Source organism: Carassius carassius, chromosome 4, assembly GCF_963082965.1.
Source record: "Carassius carassius chromosome 4, fCarCar2.1, whole genome shotgun sequence".
NCBI classification, from domain to species: domain Eukaryota; kingdom Metazoa; phylum Chordata; class Actinopteri; order Cypriniformes; family Cyprinidae; genus Carassius; species Carassius carassius.
In genome coordinates, this window is record NC_081758.1 from 30,866,590 (window position 1) to 30,891,906 (window position 25,317).

General features: G+C 36.7%; 3 protein-coding genes across 5 annotated transcripts; 1 reads left to right on the top strand and 2 right to left on the bottom strand.

The window, feature by feature from the left end:
- Window positions 1-305: 305 nt before the first annotated feature.
- tcn2 (transcobalamin II) lies at window positions 306-4,664 on the bottom strand. The gene is made up of 10 exons (XM_059548354.1): window positions 4,408-4,664; window positions 4,184-4,238; window positions 3,148-3,331; window positions 2,794-2,963; window positions 2,364-2,516; window positions 1,853-2,025; window positions 1,606-1,780; window positions 1,076-1,256; window positions 820-938; window positions 306-680 (listed from the first exon to the last, which is right to left on the bottom strand). Exons 1-10 carry the CDS (start codon window positions 4,408-4,410, stop codon window positions 619-621), a joined length of 1,275 nt encoding a protein of 424 aa, XP_059404337.1. The 5' UTR covers window positions 4,411-4,664; the 3' UTR covers window positions 306-618.
- A 44-nt stretch (window positions 4,665-4,708) lies between these two features.
- On the top strand, window positions 4,709-11,277 carry LOC132139756 (coiled-coil domain-containing protein 117-like). Its single transcript, XM_059548357.1, has 6 exons — window positions 4,709-4,867; window positions 5,438-5,601; window positions 5,698-5,745; window positions 5,820-6,086; window positions 9,276-9,422; window positions 10,068-11,277. Exons 2-6 carry the CDS (start codon window positions 5,459-5,461, stop codon window positions 10,315-10,317), a joined length of 855 nt encoding a protein of 284 aa, XP_059404340.1. The 5' UTR covers window positions 4,709-4,867; window positions 5,438-5,458; the 3' UTR covers window positions 10,318-11,277.
- A 176-nt stretch (window positions 11,278-11,453) lies between these two features.
- Window positions 11,454-25,313, bottom strand: si:ch211-102c2.8 (golgin subfamily B member 1). Of its 3 annotated transcripts, none has more exons than XM_059548351.1 (26): window positions 25,089-25,313; window positions 24,654-24,709; window positions 24,459-24,565; window positions 24,298-24,358; window positions 24,030-24,131; window positions 23,033-23,302; window positions 22,853-22,966; window positions 19,828-19,903; window positions 19,313-19,454; window positions 19,045-19,137; window positions 18,851-18,963; window positions 18,653-18,725; window positions 18,210-18,332; window positions 17,889-18,014; window positions 17,611-17,787; window positions 16,898-16,960; window positions 16,708-16,803; window positions 16,534-16,635; window positions 16,196-16,378; window positions 15,682-15,899; window positions 15,220-15,346; window positions 15,060-15,143; window positions 14,723-14,934; window positions 14,346-14,421; window positions 13,732-13,933; window positions 11,454-11,768 (listed from the first exon to the last, which is right to left on the bottom strand). In XM_059548351.1, exons 1-26 carry the CDS (start codon window positions 25,178-25,180, stop codon window positions 11,743-11,745), a joined length of 3,114 nt encoding a protein of 1,037 aa, XP_059404334.1. In that variant the 5' UTR covers window positions 25,181-25,313; the 3' UTR covers window positions 11,454-11,742. The 3 variants fall into 3 exon arrangements, with proteins under 3 accessions (XP_059404334.1, XP_059404333.1, XP_059404332.1); XM_059548350.1 differs by having other exon boundaries at window positions 13,712-13,933; window positions 22,859-22,966; window positions 25,089-25,312; XM_059548349.1 differs by having other exon boundaries at window positions 13,712-13,933; window positions 25,089-25,312.
- Between the last annotated feature and the right edge of the window lie 4 nt (window positions 25,314-25,317).

The following is a 25,317-nucleotide window of genomic DNA, read 5'->3' on the forward strand; positions in this document are numbered from 1 at the left end:
CCGCAAAAGAGTTCATTACTCGATGCTTTTCAATACAGAGGACGGTGTGGACATCTAGTGGTCATAACAATGTATATCACGTACCAAACTGCTCCGCCTGTTTTACGTTTTGATTCTGCACGAAAAATGACATTAGGGACTATATGTTACGTGCTGTTTCTGTTGCATAACAGTATTGACATTATTTTGACGCATCTTCATTAATGTGCTTTATTTGTCCAACTACATGCAACCATATGCTACAGATAACATTTGATCTCCATTATGTTTTCTCTGCATTTTAATAAAGCCACATATTTCACAAATATTTGTAATCTATTTATTTTATATTTGTTCATCTAGATTCATAGCAGCTGCAGTCTCTCACACACAAAAAAGTATATGTTAAATTTCAAAAGGTATATATGCATTAAATGCATTAAAAGTAAAATACCAACATTATTGCCATGTTCTGATTCCTGTTTTCATGAAACTTTGAACATTCAGGCAAACTAAGGCAACAATCAAATTATAAGTTGTTTATGACAAAAAAAAATCTAACTAAATTATATCAGTAGAATTCTTAAACGTATAAAGGTTTCATTCCATTCATCTCTTCTCTTGCATCCAGCTGAGGAATCAGTACCCAGTGTTCTTAATGGTGATGTTTTGAGTTGAATCAATCTTATAGTCTTTGATACCTGAGGAGAAATGCATAACTTTGCACATTAACATAGGATATATAGAGCCTATAAAACTGTCTGAAAAACATTGTGCCATACATTTTTATAGATGTGCATTGTAATGCCTATTTTATGTCAAATGAATGTTTGTTCTCACCCTGTGTCAGAGATTTGCCATCTGAGGAGACATGCCAGTATCTCCGATCAGTCTGACGTGCTTGTTCTTCATTGACCACACTGAGGAAGGGCCCCCACAAGCTGTCCTCTGTGCTAAAGCTGTGATACACAGAGCAAAAGGGTTGTTCGTGAACAAAATCTATTAAAAAAAAAAGTTAATACAGTAAAAAACCAAACGAACAAAATTGATTTGACAATATATTTCAAATCAAGTATCTTGAGATATCCGAACTCACGTGAAACCAGTTTGTTTGTCTTGGAGAAGGTTGAGGGCTTCAAATAGGGAGGAACCCGTGGGAATATGAATGGAAAACACAGATGATGCCCCGTTTGATTTAATAACCTCCACCTGTAGAGACACTTGCCCGTGACTTGGGAGGACTTCAGAAGCGGAATCTGCATCAATAGTCAGAGTGTCTAAAAGCAGAGACATCAAACCAGAAACACATAGAAAATGTAAAAAAAGGTGAGGAAAAAAAACTAATTTTGAGTTTAACCTGCCTTATTAAATCTCAGTTGGCTGCTAAACATTAAATATAATATGTTTTATATAATATATAAACACATATATTGTGTTTTAATCATTTAGAATAATAACTACAAGTTAACAGTACATTTAATGCTACATTTTCTTTTTGCATACAGTTTTATTGACATAAATAAATAAAAATGAAAAAGAAAATGCAGCCTATTTGTTTATCTTCGGGGAAACAAGCCTTAGGACTGATTTAGACTTTATTTGAGCTTGTATGTCTGTGGAACGTACTATTCTCATTGCGGCATTCTTGGCTCTTCAATTGAAGATAAGTGCGTTGGTGTAGAGCTGGCAGGACCTGGGAGACTGCCATAGGGTTATGGTATGTTCCTTCCTTAACATCTGCCCTTAAAGCCTCCATAGCAGAGCCACATTCCTCCATCTGACTGCCCATAGCCATCAAAGCCTGTAAGACAGAGAACAATGAGAACCTGTCATGCAAATAAGGTTTTTTTCATTCAAATATCTTTATTCTTACCTGCACTGCCAGTCCCGTGCTGAACTCATTGCCCATGTGACCATCAGCTCTCTTAGAGTCAAGAAGCCTCTGCTTAATGGTGCCAAGTGCTCTGTTTAGCTCTGCTGTATTTTTAACAGCAGTTCCCTCGTCTTTTAGACACTGCAGTGCCATGCCTGCCATCGCATGTGAGTCTGAAGGGAGAAGAAGGAAGTCATATTGGTTAGTGACCTCGGGACAAGTGAACACATTAATACATAAGGAGAACACAAAGGAGAAATTTTGACTGTGCTGGACATTATACTTTAATTTTGTTTCCCACACAAATTTGAAATATGGGATACTTTGACGGTATTTTGCATCCTTTTTTAAGTGTGAAGACTTCAGTTTCCATTCAGTGTAACTGCTTGAAATGTTTTGTGCAACATAGATGAAAGAAAGTCATGTGGGTTTGGATTTACATGAGGGTAGGTAAATGATGACTGAATTGTCATGTTTAGGTGAACCAAAAAAAGAGCTGATTTAAACTCACCCACACATAATGACTCTCCGTGTTTAATCTGTCTGTGTTCCACAGCATGGATGAGCTTTTGGCTGACATGTGTGCTGACTCTAACACTGCTCACACACAGAGCCAGAATGCCCAGAGAGTACTGATAGTAGTTGGTCTTTGGACGGTGACCGACTGCAGAAAAGCATTCATATAAATAAGAAGAATTACAGTACAACAAAATGACATATATTGTTCAAAAGTCTGGTGACAGTAAGTTTATTTTTATTTTTAGGATTAATACTTTTATTCAGCAAGGATACAATAAATAGATTTTACAAAAGATGTATTCTTCAAATAAAATCTACCTCAGTTTTACTCAAAAATATTAAGCAGCACTAAAAGGTCATGTGACACTGTTCAAAAACATACAAAAATCTACCAGACCGTTACACAAAAAATTGCCCCTCACATGCAATGTTTTGTTTTTCTTCGTCCATCTCTTTCTTTAGGTGAATGAGGAGAGACTCCTTGATTTCATTATGAGTCACATGTACACTCTCCAGATCATGACAGGAAGACTTCAAAGCCAAGATGTACAGGGCAAGACGGCCAACCACCAACTCATTATTTCTGAGAGATCTAGAAGCAGATATATAGAATAGTAATAAGAACCAAAACTGAAGTTGAAATAGAACAATATTCTAGAATAGAATAGAACAGATCAGAATAGACCACAGTGGAATTTATTTTCACTACAGTGACAATATTGTTCCTGAAGTAATTTACTGTTGTTGTAAAGTTTATTGGGAAAGGTGTTCCATACTTCTCAATATCATCATGAAACTCTGCCTTGAGTCGGTTGAGGTATTCACTCTCTTTAGCTAGATTATGGTTTGTTGAAAGCCGGAGGGCGATGTGCACACTGGGATTGGGTAGGGTATCTTTTGTGTCCACGGAGCGCAGCAGCTGTTTATTGAGGGACAGGAGAAGAGCCTCGTGATCTGATGCTGAAGGATGATACAGAGAAAAAAAAAGAGAGTATGAAAATAAATCACTGTTCTCATTGACCAATCTTGCTTATTTACAGTGCCACTGCATAATTGGATCATGTCCACTGCTGTCTCAGCGACCTTTTTTTCACCTACTCATGCAACCCATAAAATACATTCTGTCTCAGAATTGTCACAGTCACAAAAAGAAAGGGCAAAGAACAGAGTGAAATTATTTCAAGTATTCTGAGCAGAACTTCTGATGACAAGACCAACTGAAATGACTCAGTAAGAATAAGATGAAGGTTATGAATTGGTTAGAGTAACTGGATTATAGAATAGTACATTATTGGTAACATTAATTTTTTACAGTCTAATACATTATTGGTTATTATGATATTGCAAAATAATTGTAGACTATACAGGATAACAAGTCTCTACAAAAGGATGATAACCACTAACAAATCTATAAAAGCAATCTAGAAAAATCTAAACCTACAAAAAAACAACCAAAAAAACATAATATTATCGACTATACTATTATTTTGGACATACTGTAGTTCTGTGGCAATCTTTAATTTAAAATATCTGAATAGTATATAAATATGGTGATGATTCAGTAGCTTTGTATATACCAAAGAACCGTGATATTATCATCTATGTCCATCATTTGTACCGATGACTTTTTGAAAAGTTATTACTGTGGAAATAGGACAAAGCATTGCGCAATTGCGGGATTTCCTGTCATTTCCCCATCGCATGGGCAGAAGACGACTACTAATCAAAATCACAAAATAAATAAATAAAAGAGAAGGAAAAAGATAATAGAAAGAGAAAAACACAAAATCACCAGTTACACTAAAATCTTACCACACGGATTTCCAGCAGTCAGCGCTAGCAGCGCACTCACAAAGACGAGAGTAATCTGAGAACGACGATACAGAAAACTGATCAAATTCGTTATTAGCATCTTAACATTTTATTATTTTGCAAGCAGTAAACTAATTTCTAAATGAGTTTTGAGCTTAAACATTCTGCATCATACTAACTAAAAGATTATCAATATGCATATTCAAATTGGTAGTGGTTCTTACCATTTTCAGACTAAGTTAGGTACGTTATCCTGCTGAATCCAGTGAAAAACGAACAACTGACTCTCTTATGACCCTGAGCAGAGGCGGAGTTTCAGAGTTACTCATGTACAGAGTTTGAAGTTTTGCAACTTATTGTCGACCTGTGCTTTAAATTATGTTATCTTCAATTTTTTGTCTTGAACTATTTTCTTCACTAGGGTTTTTATAATGTTTAACAGCAAGAAAATGTATCCTCTTTCTTCCCAAACGGGAGTTTGTTTACTGTTATTATAGCATACTTCCGGTTAAAGAACTACAAAACCTTCGAACTACAAATCCCACGAAGCCCCACTCACTTGCACACTGTTCTAGAAATGCGTCTAAAAATGTAGGGTCTTGCAACTTCTCATGTCAGTTGTCTTTAGTCACCTTTCCAAATTTTAAGCAAAATTGGCTTTCCGCTCTCGGGAGCGTGTGAGAGGTAAGTATTTGTGTTCATAATGACCTGACGGTGTTTTGTTTTGCTTGTTCTGGGGCGTATGGCTAGAGGATGTTTCAAGCTACAGCCAGCGATCAATTCAAGTTATTCTTATCAAGAGTGTCATATTGTTTCTTAACGGTGAATTATTAAAAATCATTACAAGCAAAACTGATATCACCATTTACTTTTTCCAAGCATAAACGACTTTCATTACAATGTCATGGCCTACGGTGGAGGAAAATATGAATTTACCAAGTTATTGACTAGTTAGTTAGCGAACAGTTTAGCTTATTGCATGTAAAACTCGCACCAGTAAATGACAGTTAGTCCTACTTGAAACAATAAGCATGAATTTATGTAAGTATGTATAAGGTTGAAATATTTTTTAAAGGTAAAAACTGAGATTTTGTCTTCTATACCCATAGTATAATTTGTGTCATGTTGTACAGAAAATTCGCATGGACTGAAAGTCCAGAACCATTGATTTATTAATTTTTCTGTTTTCCAGATTCTTCTACTTCTATACACACTGTGTGAATGCTGTTGCTATTTAATTCTGATTTTTTTCAGCTCATCTTCAGCTGAAGGACCATGCAGAGCACCAGGTCAGGAAGCAGCGAGCTGGAGTTCATCACATTTGCCCCCCTTGCTCACTTTAGTAACCCTGATTTGGGCACAGTTAGCAAGCCGACCAGAGACTTGCATCATCTGACAGGTGGCTCTATGCCAAATACGTAAGTATTACGTGTCTTGTGCTATGATACAGTCTTCGTTTACGCAATTAAATGAAGATTTAACATCTTATCTGTCTGTGCATTCAAACTTAAAAGCTGGGACAGAAGATGCACGAGGAAGCAGAGGAGAAGGACAGATGATGAGTAAGTAAATTGTTTTCACTCATGAGATTTGCTATGTGCTGCAATGGGTTTTTCATGACCTTTTGCCTCTACAGAAGCTGCAGTCCTAAACGGCGAAAGCTGATGGGAGAGGAAGGAGCAGATGAGTATCCAAGTCCTAAAGTGAGCCAAAGATGGTATGTGGACTCAACCACCACTTCCCCTCCTGAGACCAACCTGGTTCAACTTCAGACTGAACCCAGGACAGAGGAGATGGGTCTGCCCTTCACATCCACTCCTTCTCCACTACCCAGAGTTCCCACAGAAGGCTCAGGTATGGAGGTAGAGGCCACTCAGAGGAGACTGCAAGAGATAGAAGACAGGTGAGATAGAAATGAAGACGTCATTAGCTTGATTTCAAACTGTACGTGTCCACATTCAAAGACTTTAGATATACCAAGACAGTGTACTCATGAATGGGAGAAAGTGCAACACACAATATGGTGGCATAGCCCCGCTTTATGAATAAAAGAGCCAGTCACTAATGTTTACAGTCATCGCGTCACTGCAGCTGCCTTAGAAGTAGTGGTCGACCGATATATCGGCCTTTTCAAATATCGGCAATGGCCGATACGTTTTTTTGATTGTCCGATTTGTTCGATGCGGGACTTTTATTATGACGGCGCTGAAAGCACAGAGGTCACATTCACTCTTGTTTACTGTTGTTGTTAACAGTTCTGTCTAATACAGATAGAAGTCTGTCTAATAATCAGATAGAACAGTTAAACGAAATAGTTAATAATGTATACAAAAAGTATTATAACACGTGCTTTTATGTTATTAATAATAGAAAGGCAAACATTATAATACTTTTCTGTTTGCTGTCAGCATTCAGCAAATATTAAATTATATAATTTAAACAAATCTTTGAGTGACTAAGGGACAATTAATTTCACAAACCTGGCAAACTTAGTCGAATCCAGCTGTGAGATCTTGTGAAGTGTGTATGTGTATCCAGCATGATCGCATGTTCTCTACGTGACAGTCGGTCCATGTGAATTGAAAGTTTTAAACTTTAAACTCTTATGCTGTGCTTTATGCATTTGCCTACTGTCATATTCGTGTCATTTTCTTTTTGTGCTGTATGTACAGTAAAATGAGTGTTACCCTGGCTTTATTTAAAAAATATGACTTCCCAGAATACTAAGTGCTCTGTTGGTGACAGTGTTTACTTCCTTTTAATTATATTTTTATTAAATATTTATTTGTGAAAAATACTTTGTCATCTGAAGTATGTTTATTTTACACATTAAATTTTTTAATCCATTGTCAAATTATTTAAAATTTCTTAAATATTAATTAAACTTAAAAAAAATGTTATTGGCTTTATATCGTCCATCGGCCCCCCTGCTTTCCAACATATCACGATTGGCTGTCAAAAAAAAACAATCGGTCGACCACTAGTTAAAATCTCTGGTTGCTACAGAAACAGTCAGCTTTCTGACACGCGCTCCTAGTATTGCACATGTGCAGTGTATTTTTAAATACACAATAGATCTTTTTAAACGCTATTTGAGCACAACAGTTGTGAGAAAGTTTTTGTCAGATTTCAATGGTGATTTCAAGCATGTGACTCTGGACCACAAAACCAGTCCAAAGTACATTACTAATCCAAAAATTAAGTATTAACCACATCAACTCTGGGGACCCAGAGTGGGTCCAATATTGCATATGCCTAATTCTCAAAAAATCAAAATAACAGCTGAAGTGGTTAATATATTTATAGTAGGAAATTTACAAAATATCTTCATGGAGCATGGTCTTTTCTTAATATCCTAATGATTTTGGGCATTAAAAAAAATCTATAATTTTGACCCATACAATGTTTTTTTTGGCTATTGCAAAATGTACAGTCGTGGCCAAAAGTTTTGAGAATTACATAAATATTGGAAATTGGAAAAGTTGCTGCTTAAGTTTTTATAATAGCAATTTGCATATACTCCAGAATGTTATGAAGAGTGATCAGATGAATTGCATAGTCCTTCTTTGCCATGAAAATTAACTTAATCCCAAAAAAACCTTTCCACTGCATTTCATTGCTGTCATTAAAGGACCTGCTGAGATCATTTCAGTAATCGTCTTGTTAACTCAGGTGAGAATATTGACGAGCACAAGGCTGGAGATCATTATGTCAGGCTGATTGGGTTAGAATGGCAGACTTGACATGTTAAAAGGAGGGTGATGCTTGAAATCATTGTTCTTCCATTGTTAACCATGGTGACCTGCAAAGAAACGCGTGCAGCCATCAGGTGTGAGCGCATCTGCATGCACAGTGAGGCGAAGACTTCTGGAAGATGGCCTGGTGTCAAGAAGGGCAGCAAGGAAGCCACTTCTCTCCAAAAAAAACATCAGGGACAGATTGATCTTCTGCAGAAAGTATAGTGAATGGACTGCTGAGGACTGGGGCAAAGTTATATTCTCCGATGAAGCCCCTTTCTGATTGTTTGGGGCATCTGAAAAAGGCTTGTCCGGAGAAGAAAGGGTGAGCGCTACCATCAGTCCTGTGTCATGCCAACAGTAAAGCATCCTGACACCATTCATGTGTGGGGTTGCTTCTCATTCAAGGGAGTGGGCTCACTCACAATTCTGCCCAAAAACACAGACATGAATAAAGAATGGTACCACAACACCCTCCAACAGCAACTTCTTCCAACAATCTAACAACAGTTTGGTGAAGAACAATGCATTTTCCAGCACGATGGAGCACCGTGCCATAAGGCAAAAGTGATAACTAAGTGGCTCGGGGACCAGAATGTTGAAATTTTGGGTCCATGGCCTGGAAACTCCCCAGATCTTAATCCCATTGAGAACTTGTGGTCAATCCTCAAGAGGCGGGTGGACAAACAAAAACCCACTAATTCTGACAAACTCCAAGAAGTGATTATGAAAGAATGGGTTGCTATCAGTCAGGATTTGGCCCAGAAGTTGATTGAGAGCATGCCCACTCGAATTGCAGAGGTCCTGAAAAAGAAGGGCCAACACTGCAAATACTGACTCTTTGCATAAATGTCATGTAATTGTCGATAAAAGCCTTTGAAACGTATGAAGTGCTTGTAATTATATTTCAGTACATCACAGAAACAACTGAAACAAAGATCTAAAAGCAGTTTAGCAGCAAACTTTTTGAAAACTAATATTTATGTAATTCTCAAAACTTTTGGCCACGACTGTATACTCCAGCGACTTAAGACTGGTTTTAAGGGTCACATATGAAATTTAATTGTAAGCTTGGTGAACAGCTTTAGAGAATATGATGTTTCCCCATTCAAAGAGATAGGAGCTGTACTTGAATGACTGAAATAGTTGTCCTTGAGGCATTTCAAAGATTGGCCTCCGAGTGAAATGACTTGCCTTGAAGGGACTCTGGCTCATTGTGTCTGTGCTGGCGTTTGTGGAGTCATTGTTCAGAAACGAGATGTATGAAAGTTCAAACTGATGTTATACTCACTTTAAAAAGAGTAGATTTTTATAGGCAGTTGTCTTTATATATAGTGTGTGTGTGTGTGTTACAGGATAACTCTGGAGGATGATAGCGATGAAGAAGAGCTTGATGTGGAACCGGCTCAGCGCAGACCAGTGCTGGTGATGTCTGACAGCTTGAGGGAGGGGCTACAACGTGGGATTGGTGACATTCTACCCCATACGGTAGCACAGTCGATGTACGTATCTTATTTTCAGGTGTCTATAGTTATATGCTACATGTCAAGCATAATAAACAGTAATAACTAAAAAACAATAATTAAAAAAAAAAATTCTATTCATCAAAGAATCCTGGAAACAAAAATCTTTCAAGGTTTCCACAAAAGTATGAACTGTTTTCAACATTAATAATAGAAAGAAATATTTCTTGAGCAGCAAATCAAGTGCTATTTAATCACATCACAGTTTTAATGTATTTTTCATCAAACAAATGAAAAATCTTACGGACCCCAAACTTTTGAAATCAAAACATGATTTAAAAAAGAAACCGAGGTTGGTGGGGTGGGTATTCATTTTTGATGTTTGATTTGTAAGAATCTGAATTCTGAAAAAGACCTTTTAAAACACCTAAATAAGAGAAGGGACATTTGATAAAAGTAAATACGCTCTATTTCCTGTGGTTTTAAATGACCCATTCCAAACAATCAGAGCAAATCAAAGCAGATTATATAAAATCATATTAATTCTTATTGTTTTCATCATTGAATGAAAACAAACCGAAACATGTTCCCAAACCAGCAGCAGAACATCAGTTTCTACCACCAGCACTGAGCTCATTGTAAAGAAACCTAGCTTAGCACGATCTTCTTCACTCACCTCTGCAGGAGCTGCTCTTGTATGGAATTGGTGTTGTGGCGACCCCCAGAGGACCCTCTCACCCAGAGACTGAAGGACTCTTTACAGAGACAGCAGCGCAAGCAGTTGGCAGTGAGCAGACAGACTCCCACCCCTGTACCACCCGTCAGCACCCCTCCACCCCAGCCCCAGTTCACAGCACCCAATGAGCAGACTTTTAGCCCCCTGTTCAGCAGCCCAGCACTCCTCAACTCTGGAGAGGAAGACATGGAGTTATAGAGGGAAATCTCTGAGTACTTCATCTCATTTATCAGTGCAAATGAGGAATTACCATAAGGAGCGGAGCATAACGAGCATTTCACAAATGGTCTCTTGAGATTTTTCTTGTGCCATGTATTTTGTTTTTCGACCTGCACTTTTTGTAGGTGGGACCATATTTGCACTAGACTAAATGGGAAGTATACTGTATGAACGTGGTCAGTTTTTTTCCCCTCTGTGGTACATTAGTTGAATCTTCTGTTGCAACTTCATATTCACTCTGTTTACTGTTGATAGCCGTGAATATTCAAACACATTACTGATTAACAATGCAACAATATTTCAGTTTTGTCTTTATGCAGTTAGTATTATTGCAGAGTACTAGTATACTGTGTACAGATTCAGACTGCTTGATTTGTTACAATCTGCCACATTATTTACATGTAATATTTGCTTTTTTTTCATGTAATAGACTCCTTTTTTTATTCTTTATGGTGTCCATGTTGTTGTTGTTTTTCAAGATTCTGTAGTTATGGAAAGTTATGATTGAGGAATTTCATTAAAAAAAGGCTGCTTGATGTGGGAAGGGTTGCCATGTGTTTTTGAACTGGATCAACAGAGACAGCAGCACTCATCTTTATAGCTGGTTTAACTATATACACAACAGAAAAACTATTATTGGAGCTGATGAATGGGCACACAAATTGAAATCTGTTGATTCAGTTGTTCATATTACCTAGCTCTGTTTTTCAAATGTAGAAACAAACAACACTAATTCTGGCTCTGATTCTTAAACAACAGTAAAATAAGATGGGAATCCATTTTGCCTGCAGTTTAAACATTGGCCTAAATTATTGTTTTTAAATGTTTTGCAATTTATACATTTTGCTATATGTCAAAATCTAAAATTTGTAAATATTAACAATATCATACTATTGCATAGACAGACTTGTTTTTGAATAAAATCAGTTTGGCATTATACTTCTCTGCTTGTGACATTTTATCTATGAAGAAAAAACATTCATACAAAGTCATTATTTAATTACAATCATAATTCCTAAAGATCACAACAAAAAATTCTGCAAAGTTTACAGTTAAATGACCAGCTGTAAATACTGTTGGCTACACACTATATATATATATATATATGTATATATATATATGTATATATATATAAACACACTAGATCTGTTCATTATTTCACAGTAAATTTAAACACAATTTATGTGTGTGTGTGTATCAAAGTTCATCCTTTGGTCTTTAACAGGCCTACATTAAACATTCACCTGCAACCATGAACATTGCTCATCATGAGCTTCACAAAGATGGTTTAAGTTATATTTTTGTACATGGTTTTCCTATAAAATCAATTTCATGGACAAATTCCAGAGAGTTGAAAGTAAATGTTAACTGGAGACGGTCTTTGCAGGTAAATGATCCTCAGTCCTATAGCTGTCCAGGGATGGAGCAATCTGACAAGAAAATATACTTGAAAATTTGTTGCAAAATTTTTTAAAATAAAATTCTTACACATTTAATTTATTTTGAACTAAAAAGTATAATCAACTACAATTAAACAAACTATTGAAAACATTTTGGTTAATTGAAATAAAGCGTTAATAAAATAAATATAAGCATAAATTAGAAAAATTAATATTATAATATTTGTTTATAAACACAAATAACTTTTGACTATTAATTAAATAAAAATAAGCTAAAGATGAAAGCCAATTTACATTTATTCATTTAGCAGACACTTTTATCCAAAGCGACTTACAAATGAGGACAGTGGAAGCAATCAAAAACAACAAAAAGAGCAATGATATATAAGTGCTATAAGAAGTCTCAGCTTAACGCAGTACACGTAGCAAGGGCTTTTAAATAATATAATAAATAAAAAGAAAACAGATAGAATAGAAAAAGAGTAGAGCAAGCTAGTGTTAGAGGTATATATATATATATATATATATATATATATATATATATAAATATATATATATATATATATATATATATACACACACATAATTGCATAATAAATGACAAGAAAATAGAATACAAAAAGATTAGAAAGGTAGTTAGACATTTTTTTAAGAATAGAATTAGAATAGTGAGTGCTAAAGTTAGAGGGTCAAATAAAGATGGAAGAGATGGGTTTTAAGCCGATTCTTGAAGATGGCTAAGGACTCAGCTACTCGGATTGAGTTGGGGAGGTCATTCCACCAGGAGGGAACATTTAATTTAAAAGTCAGTAAAAGTGACTTTGTGCTTCTTTGGGATGGCACAATCAAGCGACGTTCACTTGCAGAATGCAAGCGTCTAGAGGGCACATAAGTCTAAAGTAATAAATTTAGGTAAATGGGTGCAGATCCAGTGGTAGTTTTGTAGGCAAACATCAATGCCTTGAATTTTATGCAAGCAGCTATTGGTAGCCAGTGCAAATTGATAAACAGAGGTGTGACATTTATTATTTTTGGCTCATTAAAAATTAATCTTGCTGCCGCGTTCTGAATTAATTGTAAAGGTTTGATAGAATTGGCTGGAAGACCTGCCAAGAAAGCATTGCAATAGTCCAGCCTGGACAGAACAAGAGCTTGAACAAGGAGTTGTGCAGCATGTTCCGAAAGAAAGGTTCTGATCCTCTTGATGTTGAATAAAGCAAATCTGCAGGATCGGACAGTTTTAGCAATGTGGTCTAAGAGAATCAGCTGATCATCAATCATAACTCCAAGGCTTCTGGCTGTTTTTGAAGGAGTTATGGTTGAGGTGCCTAACTTGACGCTGAAATTGTGATGAAACGATGGGTTTGCTGGAATTACAAGCAGTTCTGTCTTGGCAAGGTTGAGTTGAAGGTGATGGTCCATCATCCAGCAAGAAATGTCTGTTAGATAAGCTGAGATGCGAGTAGCTACCGTTGGATCATCAGGATGGAATGAGAGGTAGAGTTGAGTCTCATTAGCATAGCAGTGGTATGAAAAGCCATGTTTCTGAATGACAGAACCTAATGATACCATGTAGACAGAAAAGATAAGTGGTCCAAGAACTGAGCCCTGAGGCACCCCAGTAGTTAGATGTTGTGACTTGGACACCTCACCTCTCCAAGAACTTTGAAGGACCTATCTGATAGGTAAGACTCAAACCACTGAAGTGTGGTTCCTGGGATGCCCTTTGCCAGTAGGGTTGATAGGAGGATCTGGTGGTTAACCGTGTCAAAAGCAGCGGACAGATCAAGCTATACTGAAGATTTGGATTCCGCTCTTGACAGTCTTAGGGCTTCAACAACTGAGAGCAAGGCAGTCTCAGTTGAATGTCCACTTCTGAAGCCAGATTGGTTGCTGTCAATTTAAAATACTAATACTGAAATAAAACAAAAGTATTTGTAGCTTTGTTATTAATCTGAGACTGGTTGATGTACCGTGTCCAGATAAGACCCACCTAGGGCTGTGGGATTCCTGTCCCACTTCACTGGGCTGGGGCAGCGGGTTTGGCTCTCTGCTCGAAGCTGACGAATGCGACTCTGGAGGTGCTGTAGCAGTTTATATGAGGTCGGGTCTTGGGTTACTTGAGAGTTTTGGAATTCTGTGCCACCCTGAAGAGCAGTGGAGGCCGATTGGTATTCGTTGTAGTCTTGGCATTGCTGAAGAATAACAGAGAAAATCAAACGTACTACTTTCTTACCATGAGTTCTACTATAATCATAACTACAGAGAGAGTAAACATGCAATTGTATGCTTTCGGTTTATATTTAAGCGATATAACACAAGGAAGAATGCTGTTGTTCTGAATATGAGTAATTAAGATGAAATTCATTCCAGCAGCATGATAACACTATGAATTATTATTATTATTATTAAAACATAATAAGAAAAGACATTTGAAATTGAAATAAAATATTAGATGCCTTGTCAACCAAACAGTCTAAAATAAAGTTTAATAAGTTTATAATATAAATATAAAATAAGTTTAAGCTCAAGATTGAAAATTAAAGCTAAATTGTATTTTAAAAACAAAAAAATTAAAAATAATACTAAAATAACACTGGCATTTACCCCAGTCAGATGTCTCATTTCATTCTCCAGTCTTTCCAGTCTCTTCTGCTGTTCTGCTCTGGGCTTCGGGACCCTCCTGTTTCATACAGCAAAGGTTATGGTGGATAATCCAACAAGATTTGGATTTTTCTGTACAATTTAAACATCATGGGCCATGGTAGCCAGTAATCTACAGTGGTGTATTTCATTCATTCATTCATTCGAGCGGTCTTTGTTCACTAGGTGCAATAGGAGAAATAAGACATGTTTTGAAAAAAAGCTGTGTTCTACATAAAAGTAGAAGTTTTTGAATCCTGACCTAGTTATGTTTTCAACTTATGAAAGATTGTTTACAAAAGTACTGTAGATCCACTTGACTCAGTGAGTATGTGACGTACCTCTCCAGCTCTGCTTTAAGCTCCAGCTCAAATTTATGTGCAAGTCTTGCAGTGGTTTTGTCTTTCCACTGAGTCATGTTGTTCTGCAACCGTCTGAGCTCATCATCTTTGGCCTTTAGCTGCCTGCGCAGATGGACACACAGTTCATCTGTGTCATCATGGTTCATGTGCAGCTGTGCTCGAGATATGCTGCTCATTTCCTCGATGTGCTCCTTACGTTTATACACAGAGACATAAACCAAGTTATTAATATATATAAAGGATTTTTGATCATAGTGTTAGTTGTGCAACAATTTATAATAAATGATACATATTGTAGGTGCTAATGTCTGTATACCTGTATGAGTTTCTCTTTTAGAGCAGCCAGTGCTCTTTCCTTTTCATCCATCAACTGCTGTTTCTGCAGATGAAGCTCTTGTTCCTAAAACAAAGAGGCAGCTATTGCTAATCAGCACAGTTTTGCTGTGATTATGTGTATTTAGTTTGTAACTCTGTACCTTTTCTCGGCTGAGTTGCAGTGCAGCACATCTCTGAGAGTTGAGCTCATCTTTTAGATCATTAATATGCTGTTGTAGGGCTTTTGTGAGGGTCGGCAGAGTCTGAAGAGTTTCACTCACTGTAGGACTGTAGCAGAAAATAATTGAATATAACCCTTTATAAAACACAATACTGTCTCACCAATGGACTGGTTATTTGAAAAACTTCTTTAATACTATTATTATATTTGTATTGTTTTATGATTATTACGTTGCATTGTTTTACTATTATTTATTTATTTGTATATGAACATATTTGTTTCTTTTTAAATGTAGTTTACGCTGTTTTTGCTGAATTGTTTGATGTCACTTGTTTGTAAGTCGGTTTGGATAAAAGTATAATAGAAATGTGTGAAAATGAATGCAACTGAAGTCACTTTTGAACGCAGACATACTCTATGTACTACAATTAAGTGAGCACACCTGTCTGATGAGTTCTTGTTGTCAACAGCCAGTAACTCCTGCAAGCGAACACACTCGCTGTGTATGTCCTGCGCCCAGCGTTGGCTCTGCTGCTCAAGTCTGGCTGTTCTTCTCTGGTGTTTTTGGTCTTTCTCAGAGAGGGCTTTCTTCAGCTCCTGAAGCTCCTTTTCAGACCGCTGCAAAGTTTGCTTCAGATGCACCATCTTCTTCTCTGCTTCCTGTAACAAGAAACCAAAAATGAACCAGAAAGCAATTATATTACCTTTGTTTGTATTACGAGTTTACAGGTCTGCTAAATGCATAAATGTACTATACAATTAAAAACAATATATTTCTATTTTTTACACATGACCCTGACATGTTCTTGAGTCATTCTGTGAGATTCACCCATTCATTGTCTATTATTGTATATTTATTCATATAAATGTATTCAATGTAACCATACTCGCTTTCATTTGTTTTACTTCAAAGTTTCAACCCAAAGATTAAAAAGACAGCTTCAGATACTACTCACTTTCTGAAGCTCCGTCACTTTACTCTGTAAGGCCAGTGTGTTCCTTCGCTCCTTCTCCACTTCTGTTTTCCCTCTCTTCACTGCCTCCTCTATTTGCTGCTCCAGAGGCCCACGCTGCTCTTTAAGAGCCTTCTCTCTCTGTTCCTCCCATTTCCTTTCCTCTCGTTTCACAGCCTTTCGAATCTGTTAGTTCAGATATAAAGAGATGTACTGGTTCTTTAGAGTGAACAGGAATTTAAACATGGAAGTTAATGCCCTCAAATGGTACGGGCATAAATCCATGATACATCTGAATCGTTTTAGAATCACTTCAGAATCATTGTTAACAGGGAAGGAACCTTTTCCTGAGTTTCTCTATTGAGTTCCTCTGCTTGCTTCCTCATCTTCTCCTCATGCTGCTCTAGAACCTCTTTTAGTCTCTCTATCTCCTCATCTTTCATCTGAAAGACAAAGAAATTAAGACTGAACTGCATTCTTTTCAGATATAAAGAGCACACAGTGTGACAGCTGACCTGGATGCAGTTGTGTAAGAAGTCTAGGCTCTGTTTGTGGCTCTGAGCTTGTTCACTGAGAGCAGCTGATCTCAACTCATCCGCCTGCTGATGCACCTGGATTCATACATTTAAAACAAACAGATTCAGAGATTGGCATTATGTGTATGAATAATCTGTGACAAGTCTCTCCATTTGATAACCATATTACCTTTTGAAGCTCCTCTTTTTGGCTTTTGGTTAACTGTAATGTCAGTTGCTCAATCTCTTGCTCCTAAGAAGGGATTGATAATCACATGAAATAAAAATAAAGAGCAGCACATATTGTTCAGTGATAATTTGGATAATCAGTGATAACTGGCTAGTGATAATTTGATGCCGGTCTAGCTGGTGAACCAGCATTACAATGATTTTCATCAACATAATCTTTCGGCTGAAATAATTTCAGAGCAAATATATAAAATCAAAATATCAAAATAAATTTAATGTTGTCTCACTGAGAGGTCATTTAATTAAAATATGATGCAAAATGCTTTATACGTGTTATTTTATGCTCATCAAGTCTGCATTTATTTAAACAACAATACATTTATATTGTGAAATATTATTACAAATGTATTAATGTATTGTAAAATGCTATTTATTTCTGTATTGGCGAAGCTGAATTTTCAGTAGCCATCACTCTAGTCTTCAGTTCACACAATCCTTCAGAAATCATTTAATATGTTGATTTGGTGCCAATGAAACATTTCTTATTATTAGCAATGTTGAAAACGGTTGTGCTGCTTAACATTTTTGTGAAAACAGTGACACTTTCTTCAGGATCCTTGAATAAATATAGAGTAAAATCTTTACTGACACTTCTGATCAATTTAAAGCATCCTTCCTGAATAAATATTAATATCTTCAAAAAAAAAATCTTACTTTCTTGTTCTGCATTTCTCTCAGCTTAAAGCTGTGCTCCTCTCTCAGTGAACAAAGCTCCTGAAGAAGGCCTTCCTTTGCGTCTTCGGTTCTCTGTAAAAGCAGCTCTTTCTGAGCAACTGTTCGCTCCAGCGCTCCCAAACTCTTCACCTGTTGCTCTAGATCTTTCTGAGAAGTCTGCACACATATTGTACTAATATCAATAGTGTCTGCAGTCTGTATCAGATACCAACAACATTGTTATTGTAGACTGAGATGAATAAAACAAAAGTGAGAACCTCCTTTATTTGTTTATTTTCTCTGATTGCATCAGCCAGCTTCTCCTCCAGCTCAGTGCATTTCTGTCGGAGAGCCCTGCAGTCCTCCTCGCTCTGCTCCAGCTCTTGATTCACCTCATCCAGCCTCTGAGTGAGACAATAAAAAAGAGATTCATCTAGGTTTTGGATTATTTTGCTGGCAATATAAAATTAAGCAACATATTTATGCATTTTTATTTGGGCATCAAGGTTGCTAAAGATTATACCATTAAACTACTTCCGTGTCTGTAAACTGAGTCCCTATTGATGACTATAAGAGTTAAGACAGTGTAAGTGATCTACCTCATGCACAGAGTCCAGTTTGTGTCTGAAACGTCTCTGTTCTGAGAACAGTTCTGACTTGGCATTACCCAGCAGTCTGTCCATCTCTTCCCTTTCCAGAACAGACACACTGCGGCTTGCACACTGACAGTAAAAAAAAAAGTCACCCTGAATGTCAAGCAGCATATTTATAATGCAGCATATTATAATTAAACTGACCTGATTTAAAAAATAGTGCATATGTTATCTAGCTACATTCTGCATGGACAATAATACATACATACTGTACAGTAGACAGACAGTCACTCATTCATGTATTAATTCATGCATTTATCTATATTAATTATTTATTTAAAAAGATTACCATGCAGATGTTTAATGAAACTCTAACAAGTATTTTATACTAATAGGTTTTTTAATATATAAGCGCTGATGTCATGGTTTCATTTCTTAACTAGAGTGACCTGTTGCTCCTGCAGAACCCTGACCTCCTTCAAGAATAAGTTCCTCTGGGCCTGCAGTCTTTGTAGCTCACACCTGTAGGACACACATGGCACTTTTTAAATATATGTGTTACATATACACTGATCATTAAACATGGAATTTAAGAACAAGTGCCAATTAAAGCAAATGGGCTGAAGGTTCCTGTCAGCAGAACATACGTGATGTCCTGAGCCTGTGCTCTGCTGTCCTTCACACTGAGCTGGAGAGAGAGATGCTCTTTCTTAGCTCGATCCACTTCCTCTCTCAGCTTCTTCAGAGTATGAAGTGTGGCCTGAAGAAATAATCCCACATTTGTTTAATAAATGAACTTAGTAACGTTTTGAATGAATAATAAAGGGGATGATTTTCATACTGTTTTTTCCCGTTGAATCTCAGTAAGTGACATGCTCAGCTCTTTGACTTGATCTTCATCTATTCTGCTCTTGCCCCGATCTTTCTTTGTGCCCTGAAAACCAAAATACTAAAAACCTAAATAAGGATATCAATGAATAAGCAAAAAAATTTAATAATTTTTTTGATTTTGAAACAGTAAAAAAAATGAACTGCAAATGATAAATGATTAATGTGCATTAATGTTGCTGACAATGATTATTACAGTAATTGCAAGAGAGGTGTTTTACAATGTAGGAGTCATTCCTTTTGTTTTGGTACAAACGCCTCCTCTTCCCCTTCCTGCCTGAGGAATGTCTCCTTCTTCTGTAGTCAAGCTTCGACACAACACCTTCACTACTCGTCTCCTCAACAGTTCTCTCATCATCAGAGCTACAACACCCAAAGAGTAATAGCAAGAAATGGTTTTAATTAGAAATATCTGCAGAATGTTTCATATCAACATATTGTGCTGTTCTTTTGTATATTTTTCTTATAAAGATTATACAACTTTAGTGAGCGGAGGGCACATGATATCTTTATATATAAACTTCAGATGAAACTATGCAAACATGGCAGTAATGAGGGGTTTTGCCAATGGGCTGTTAAAGTCATATTTAGTAAATGCCCAGAAACAGCAGCATGAAATAAACACTAGCACAAGACACATTATCCAAGCTGTTTATCCAAGTTTATCTATTATCATTATCCAAGGTCTTCCTCAGACAGTCTCAAACTCAACTCCAGTTAAACTGTTGAGAAGTACCTGAAGGATTGAATACTGTTTTGAATTTGGCTGGTTTGTCCTGTACAGTATCCATTTTCTCTGCTCAGATGAAAGGCTACAGTGGTACACATAAGAATAGACAGAAATTTTAAGCAGCACAACTATTTTCAACATTTATAATAATAATTATGAACATTTCTTGAGCACCAAATCAGCATATCTGAATGATTTCTGAAGGTCATGTGACACTAAAGAATGAAGTAATGGCTGCTTTAAAGTCAGCTTTGCCAATACAGAAATTAATCATATTTTACAATATATATATATATATATATATATATATATATATATATATATATTTATATATATATATATATTTATATATATATATAAAATATTTTTAGATTAGATCACATCACAACAATTTGATTTCACTGTGTAGTATGAAGAGTGAATTCCAGAGATGGGACCAAGTCACACATGTGCAAGTCTCAAGTAAGTCTCAAGTCTTAACCTTCAAGTCTCAAGTAAGTCCCAAGTATTTTTTTCTTGGGCAAGTCAAGTCAAGTCACAAGTTATGTCAAGTCAAGTCAAGTCAAGTCCTGTAGTAAGTCAAGTCAAGTCCAAGTCAAGTCACCTTATTATTGTAATTTTACCTGCAGAATCTGATCTTAATAAAGTTAAAAGACAAGATATAAGTAACAGTAAATTAAAATAATTTGGATTTGCATTGTAAATACTCATGTTCAGTAAAATACATCATGGAATCAAACAAAATTGTAACTTCATAAAATTATTTATTTTTCACTTCTGCCAACAGTGTTTAAAATGTTTTACATTTTCAACATTGAGTCCATAAAACAAATAACAGCTAAACATCCAACAGACTCCTCTCTGAACACCTCTCTCTCTAACGATGTGACGTGACGTGACGTGACATGACATGACATTCGGCCAGGTATGGTGACCCATACTCAGAATTCGTGCTCTGCATTTAACCCATCCGAAGTGCACACACACAGAGCAGTGAACACACACACACTGTGAACACACACCCGGAGCAGTGGGCAGCCATATGCTTTGGCGCCCAGGGAGCAGTTGGGGGTTCGATGCCTTGCTCAAGGGCACCTAAGTCGTGGTATTGGAGAGAGAACTGTACATGCACTCGCCCCACCCACAATTCCTGCCGGCCCGAGACTCGAACTCACAACCCTTCGATTGCAAGTCCGACTCTCTAACCATTAGGCCACAACTTCCCCTCAAACACAGTTTACATACAACATTAAACTTTCTTACATTTCTCCTCTCTCTCTCTCTCTCTCTCTAGTTCAAGTTGCTTTATTGGCATGACATTTGAGTTACAGTATTGCCAAATTTAGCATTTAGATACAGAATAAAATATGATTACAATAAAATACAATAAAAATAGCAGCAGCAGATAATATTTCTAATATTAATAATAGTAATTATATAGAATTAAGAATATAAAATAAAACAGTTGAATACAATAAATTATCCCTTTCGTATGGTGTGTATGGTGTATAAATATTTAGCAGCTATTGTGACTGCCGTCTCATTCTCTCCAAGTATATAGAGTAGTTTCTCTGAGTCATTTAGAGACAAGAATGAAGGATTCAAAGCTTCAAACTGTGAGAAGAATGTTTCTCTTGCAGTGCTGTATTTGGGACAGACCAGAAGGAAGTGTTTCTCATCCTCTGTTTGATTCAGCTCACAGTGTTTGCCTCTCTTCTCTCGGTAGCCAGGATCTTTTATGTCTACCAATCTCTATTTCCAAATCATGATCACTGAGTCGATATTTTGAAAGGATTTGTCTTTCTTTTAATTGCTTAAGTGATAAGTAATTTGCCAGTTTTGTGGTTCTGTTTAGGGCCGAATAACACTGGAGTTTGGTTTGGAGCTCAAATTCATTTTTTTTCATTTTTCATCATAATTATACTTCAGATTTTTGTCAATTAGTTTCTGAATGTTGGGGTTGTGATTGGAGTCAGACTCAGTTTGGGTTTCCTTCATCAGGTGAAGCACGAGTGTGTTTCTCTCTCACTCTCTCTCTCACACACACACACACACACACACACACACACACACACACACACACACACAATCTCTCTCTCAGAGTACATCCGTAAGTCATTACCTCTATTACAAGGTATTGCACTTGCAAAATATAAGATTCGAGAGTCTTGTCTGCAAGCCGAGCACGATGTGGCCTATCCCACCATGTATGCGCCACCGGTATGCGCGCTCATAATGGAAGCAACGCGGTCGCGACGCGCTCGACGCCTCAGGGGCGCAACTGCCCGAGCGCTTTGGAAACAATGAGAAAGCGGCGCGACTAGCGATTTCCACGCGTTTTTAGGCGCGAATTATTGACGACAATAGCGATGACCCTCAGTACCCCTCAAGCTGAGATGTTGATGTGATGTGATATCTGATCTAAGTGGGCGTGGTCTGCGTAAGGTAGAGAGGGCATGACTGATGATGTCATGACATGACAACGCGATTCTCAGACTGCGCTCCAGCTGAGTAATCAATTTTATTTTTTTTAAATAATTTATATAATTTATATTCAAACTGAAAACTTAATGTGATTAACACTCAAGTCATTCAAGTCATCCTGTCTCAAGTCAAGTCAAGTCCCGAGTCTTTAACTTCCAAGTCCGAGTCAAGTCTCAAGTATTTTATTTTTTGTCAAGTCAAGTCACAAGTCATAAAAATAGCGACTCGAGTCGACTCGAGTCCAAGTCACCAAGTCACAAGTCCCCATGTCTGGTGAATTCAAATATACCCCCCCCCCCCCCCCCCCCCAGGCTGTAATGTACAACGAATGTAAAGAAAGATCACACACCATATTTGCCATTATATTCCTGGTCAGAGTGTACTCTGTCGGCATATTTTGCAAAGCGTGTAACTGTGACATGCACACAAAATAAAAAAAGGATTATTGCATCGATAAAATTGCACATGCATTCAGCACACATGACGTTCAGAACGCATGACATTAGACATGCATAAGTTAATATGGTAAAGAGCAGAATCCCCACACCTGTACCTGTCTTGTTGCTAAGTGCAGAGTTCAGGTGCTGTTGAACCTGTTCAGAGCTCACTGTCTCCAAATCAGTGTCTATGGTGACCGAATCAAAACTCTGCATGGGAATACCTGTCAGAGGATAACATGGTTTTATCAGATCATAGGTTACTGCTTCCCCTAGCTCAGTCTATATACCTGAAGCCGACGGGACAAGCATTTCCTCTCTAAAGCGTGTTGAGAAGTCTTCAGTGCAGATGCTGTCCATTGTGAGGTCGTCCTCCTCGTTTCCCATCCCTGCCACCTCAGTATTTATCCCAAGAAGCCTCTCCAGTCTCCAACAGCACTGCTCTACCCTGGACACAGAGCTCATGCTGCCCCTTCCCTCAGGACACCACACATCTGTAGCTGTGACTCCAACCTCTATCATCTCCATTTTCTGATGTTCTGTTTGGTCATCTTTGCTTTCTGACATTTTGAACAGGAAATTACGATGATTGATTTTAAGAAGATCAAAAGAAAAAAGAACACCAATACACAGCCTGTAAGAAACTGAAAATTTAAATTTCATATCAAAGTGTTTACATTTTATTTTGTTGTAAAATAACATTAACTGAAGTAGTGGGGTGACAGTATAAGAAATATAATAACAGTAGATTAACTAAAGAAGAGGGGAGTTATTATAAGTTATAAAATTATATTAATTTAAAAAGTGCAGGGTGATTAAATTAAAGAATTAAAAAGAAAGACATTAATTTAAGTAGAGGTATGGAATAAAAAATATAATAAGCCTAACATAAGATTAAATTAAGTAATTAACACTTATCTTGTGCATTTCTTTTGGAATTTTGTAAGAAATCTAAAAATAATTATATAATAGTGTTTGTGGTCCTGCCATTTAACTTGAATCATGCCCAACAGATGTCTGTTTTAAAGCAGTGGGTGAGTTATTCACACCTTGATTTGCCTAATAAAAGACTACTTTGACATTATGTTGACAAACATGATTATAGTGCATTATTTTCAATGGGTTTATTATTGCTAAGTTTAGCATGGCAAGTCATTTCTGTGTGATTTATCCCCAAGCTCAAATGTCAAGCTATGCCTAATAATCACAATAGTGCTACTTTATGCAATGATTTGGGTATAATTTGATTATACATTCAATTCCATTTGAGGAATAAATTGAATGGACCTGACTGAGTCTCTTCAAGGTTGGATGGTGTTTTATCATTGGTTGGAACAGTGCTCCCCAAGCCTGTGTCTTTACTGACAGAATGACTCCAATCAAGATAGCCTGCAAAATGTATATAGAACATTAGGAAAATAAATGCATTTAAAAATAATAAATAAAATAAAATAATAAATAAATAAATAAATAGACATTTAAAATGCACTATAAATTGTTTATTTAATATTATAATATTAATATTTAATAATATTTATTGCAGAAAAATGGTTACCCGAGAAAGGTAATTCATATATTTTGGGGTTTCCTCCTTGCATTCGGTTTTGGCTATGGATCTGTTGGTCGAAAACAAAATCAGGACAATATTGTACACTTGCTATGACAAAAAAAATACAACATGGTTATCAAATATTGATCAGACTATAAGTGCTTGACCTGTAGATGACTCAGCTGCGTGTCTATGGAGTCCAGCAGAGCATCACAGTGATCATGGGACAATGACAAAGGTATAAGACCATAAACATCAACCGCCTCATACTCCTCTGAGAAGAAAAGAGTTATTGCCTACAGTAGTTTGTTCCACAATAGAGACAGGATTAGTATGAAAGGGAAATGTCAAAGGTGTCTGACCTGCAGACAGCAGGTCATCAGTGTTTTCTCCAGATCCTTCATTTTCCATTATTGTTCTAAAAAGACAGAAAAGTCACTTATGCATGAGAATGAAATGTAAAACTAACATTTCTCTTTGGAACTGAGCATTAGAATGGAAGCAGCCAGTTTTAAGAGGGAGTTGTTATAAGGTTGCCAAGGAAATGGTCCCCAACAAACACTAGGGGCTCTTACATACAAAGATCCTCATGAAGCCATTTCTGTTTATTTACTTATGCTATTTAATAGAAAGAAAAATGACACACATACCACATCATGCTTATTCGTACCTCTTACTAAATTAATTATCAGCATCAGTAATTAAATTAAATTAAATTACTTTGTTTCAGAACTCTCAAACATATATTTTGCATGAGTTGTTATTTTAAAATAAGTTAAATAAGTTTTTACACTTACATCAACGTGTTTCCACTCCAAGTTTTCTCCAGGAACGGGTTTGAACCGCGGAAATAGCTAGACATGTACACATCCACAGCCCTCGGCGTCATGGCAACCACACACACCCATTAACTGCCTGCAGCACTGGAAACTTTAAGAAATGTATTTTTGTTTGCTTGCAATGCACAGCATTTTTATCAAATCTATATATTTGTATATTTTTAAATAAATGAAAAATAAACATGTA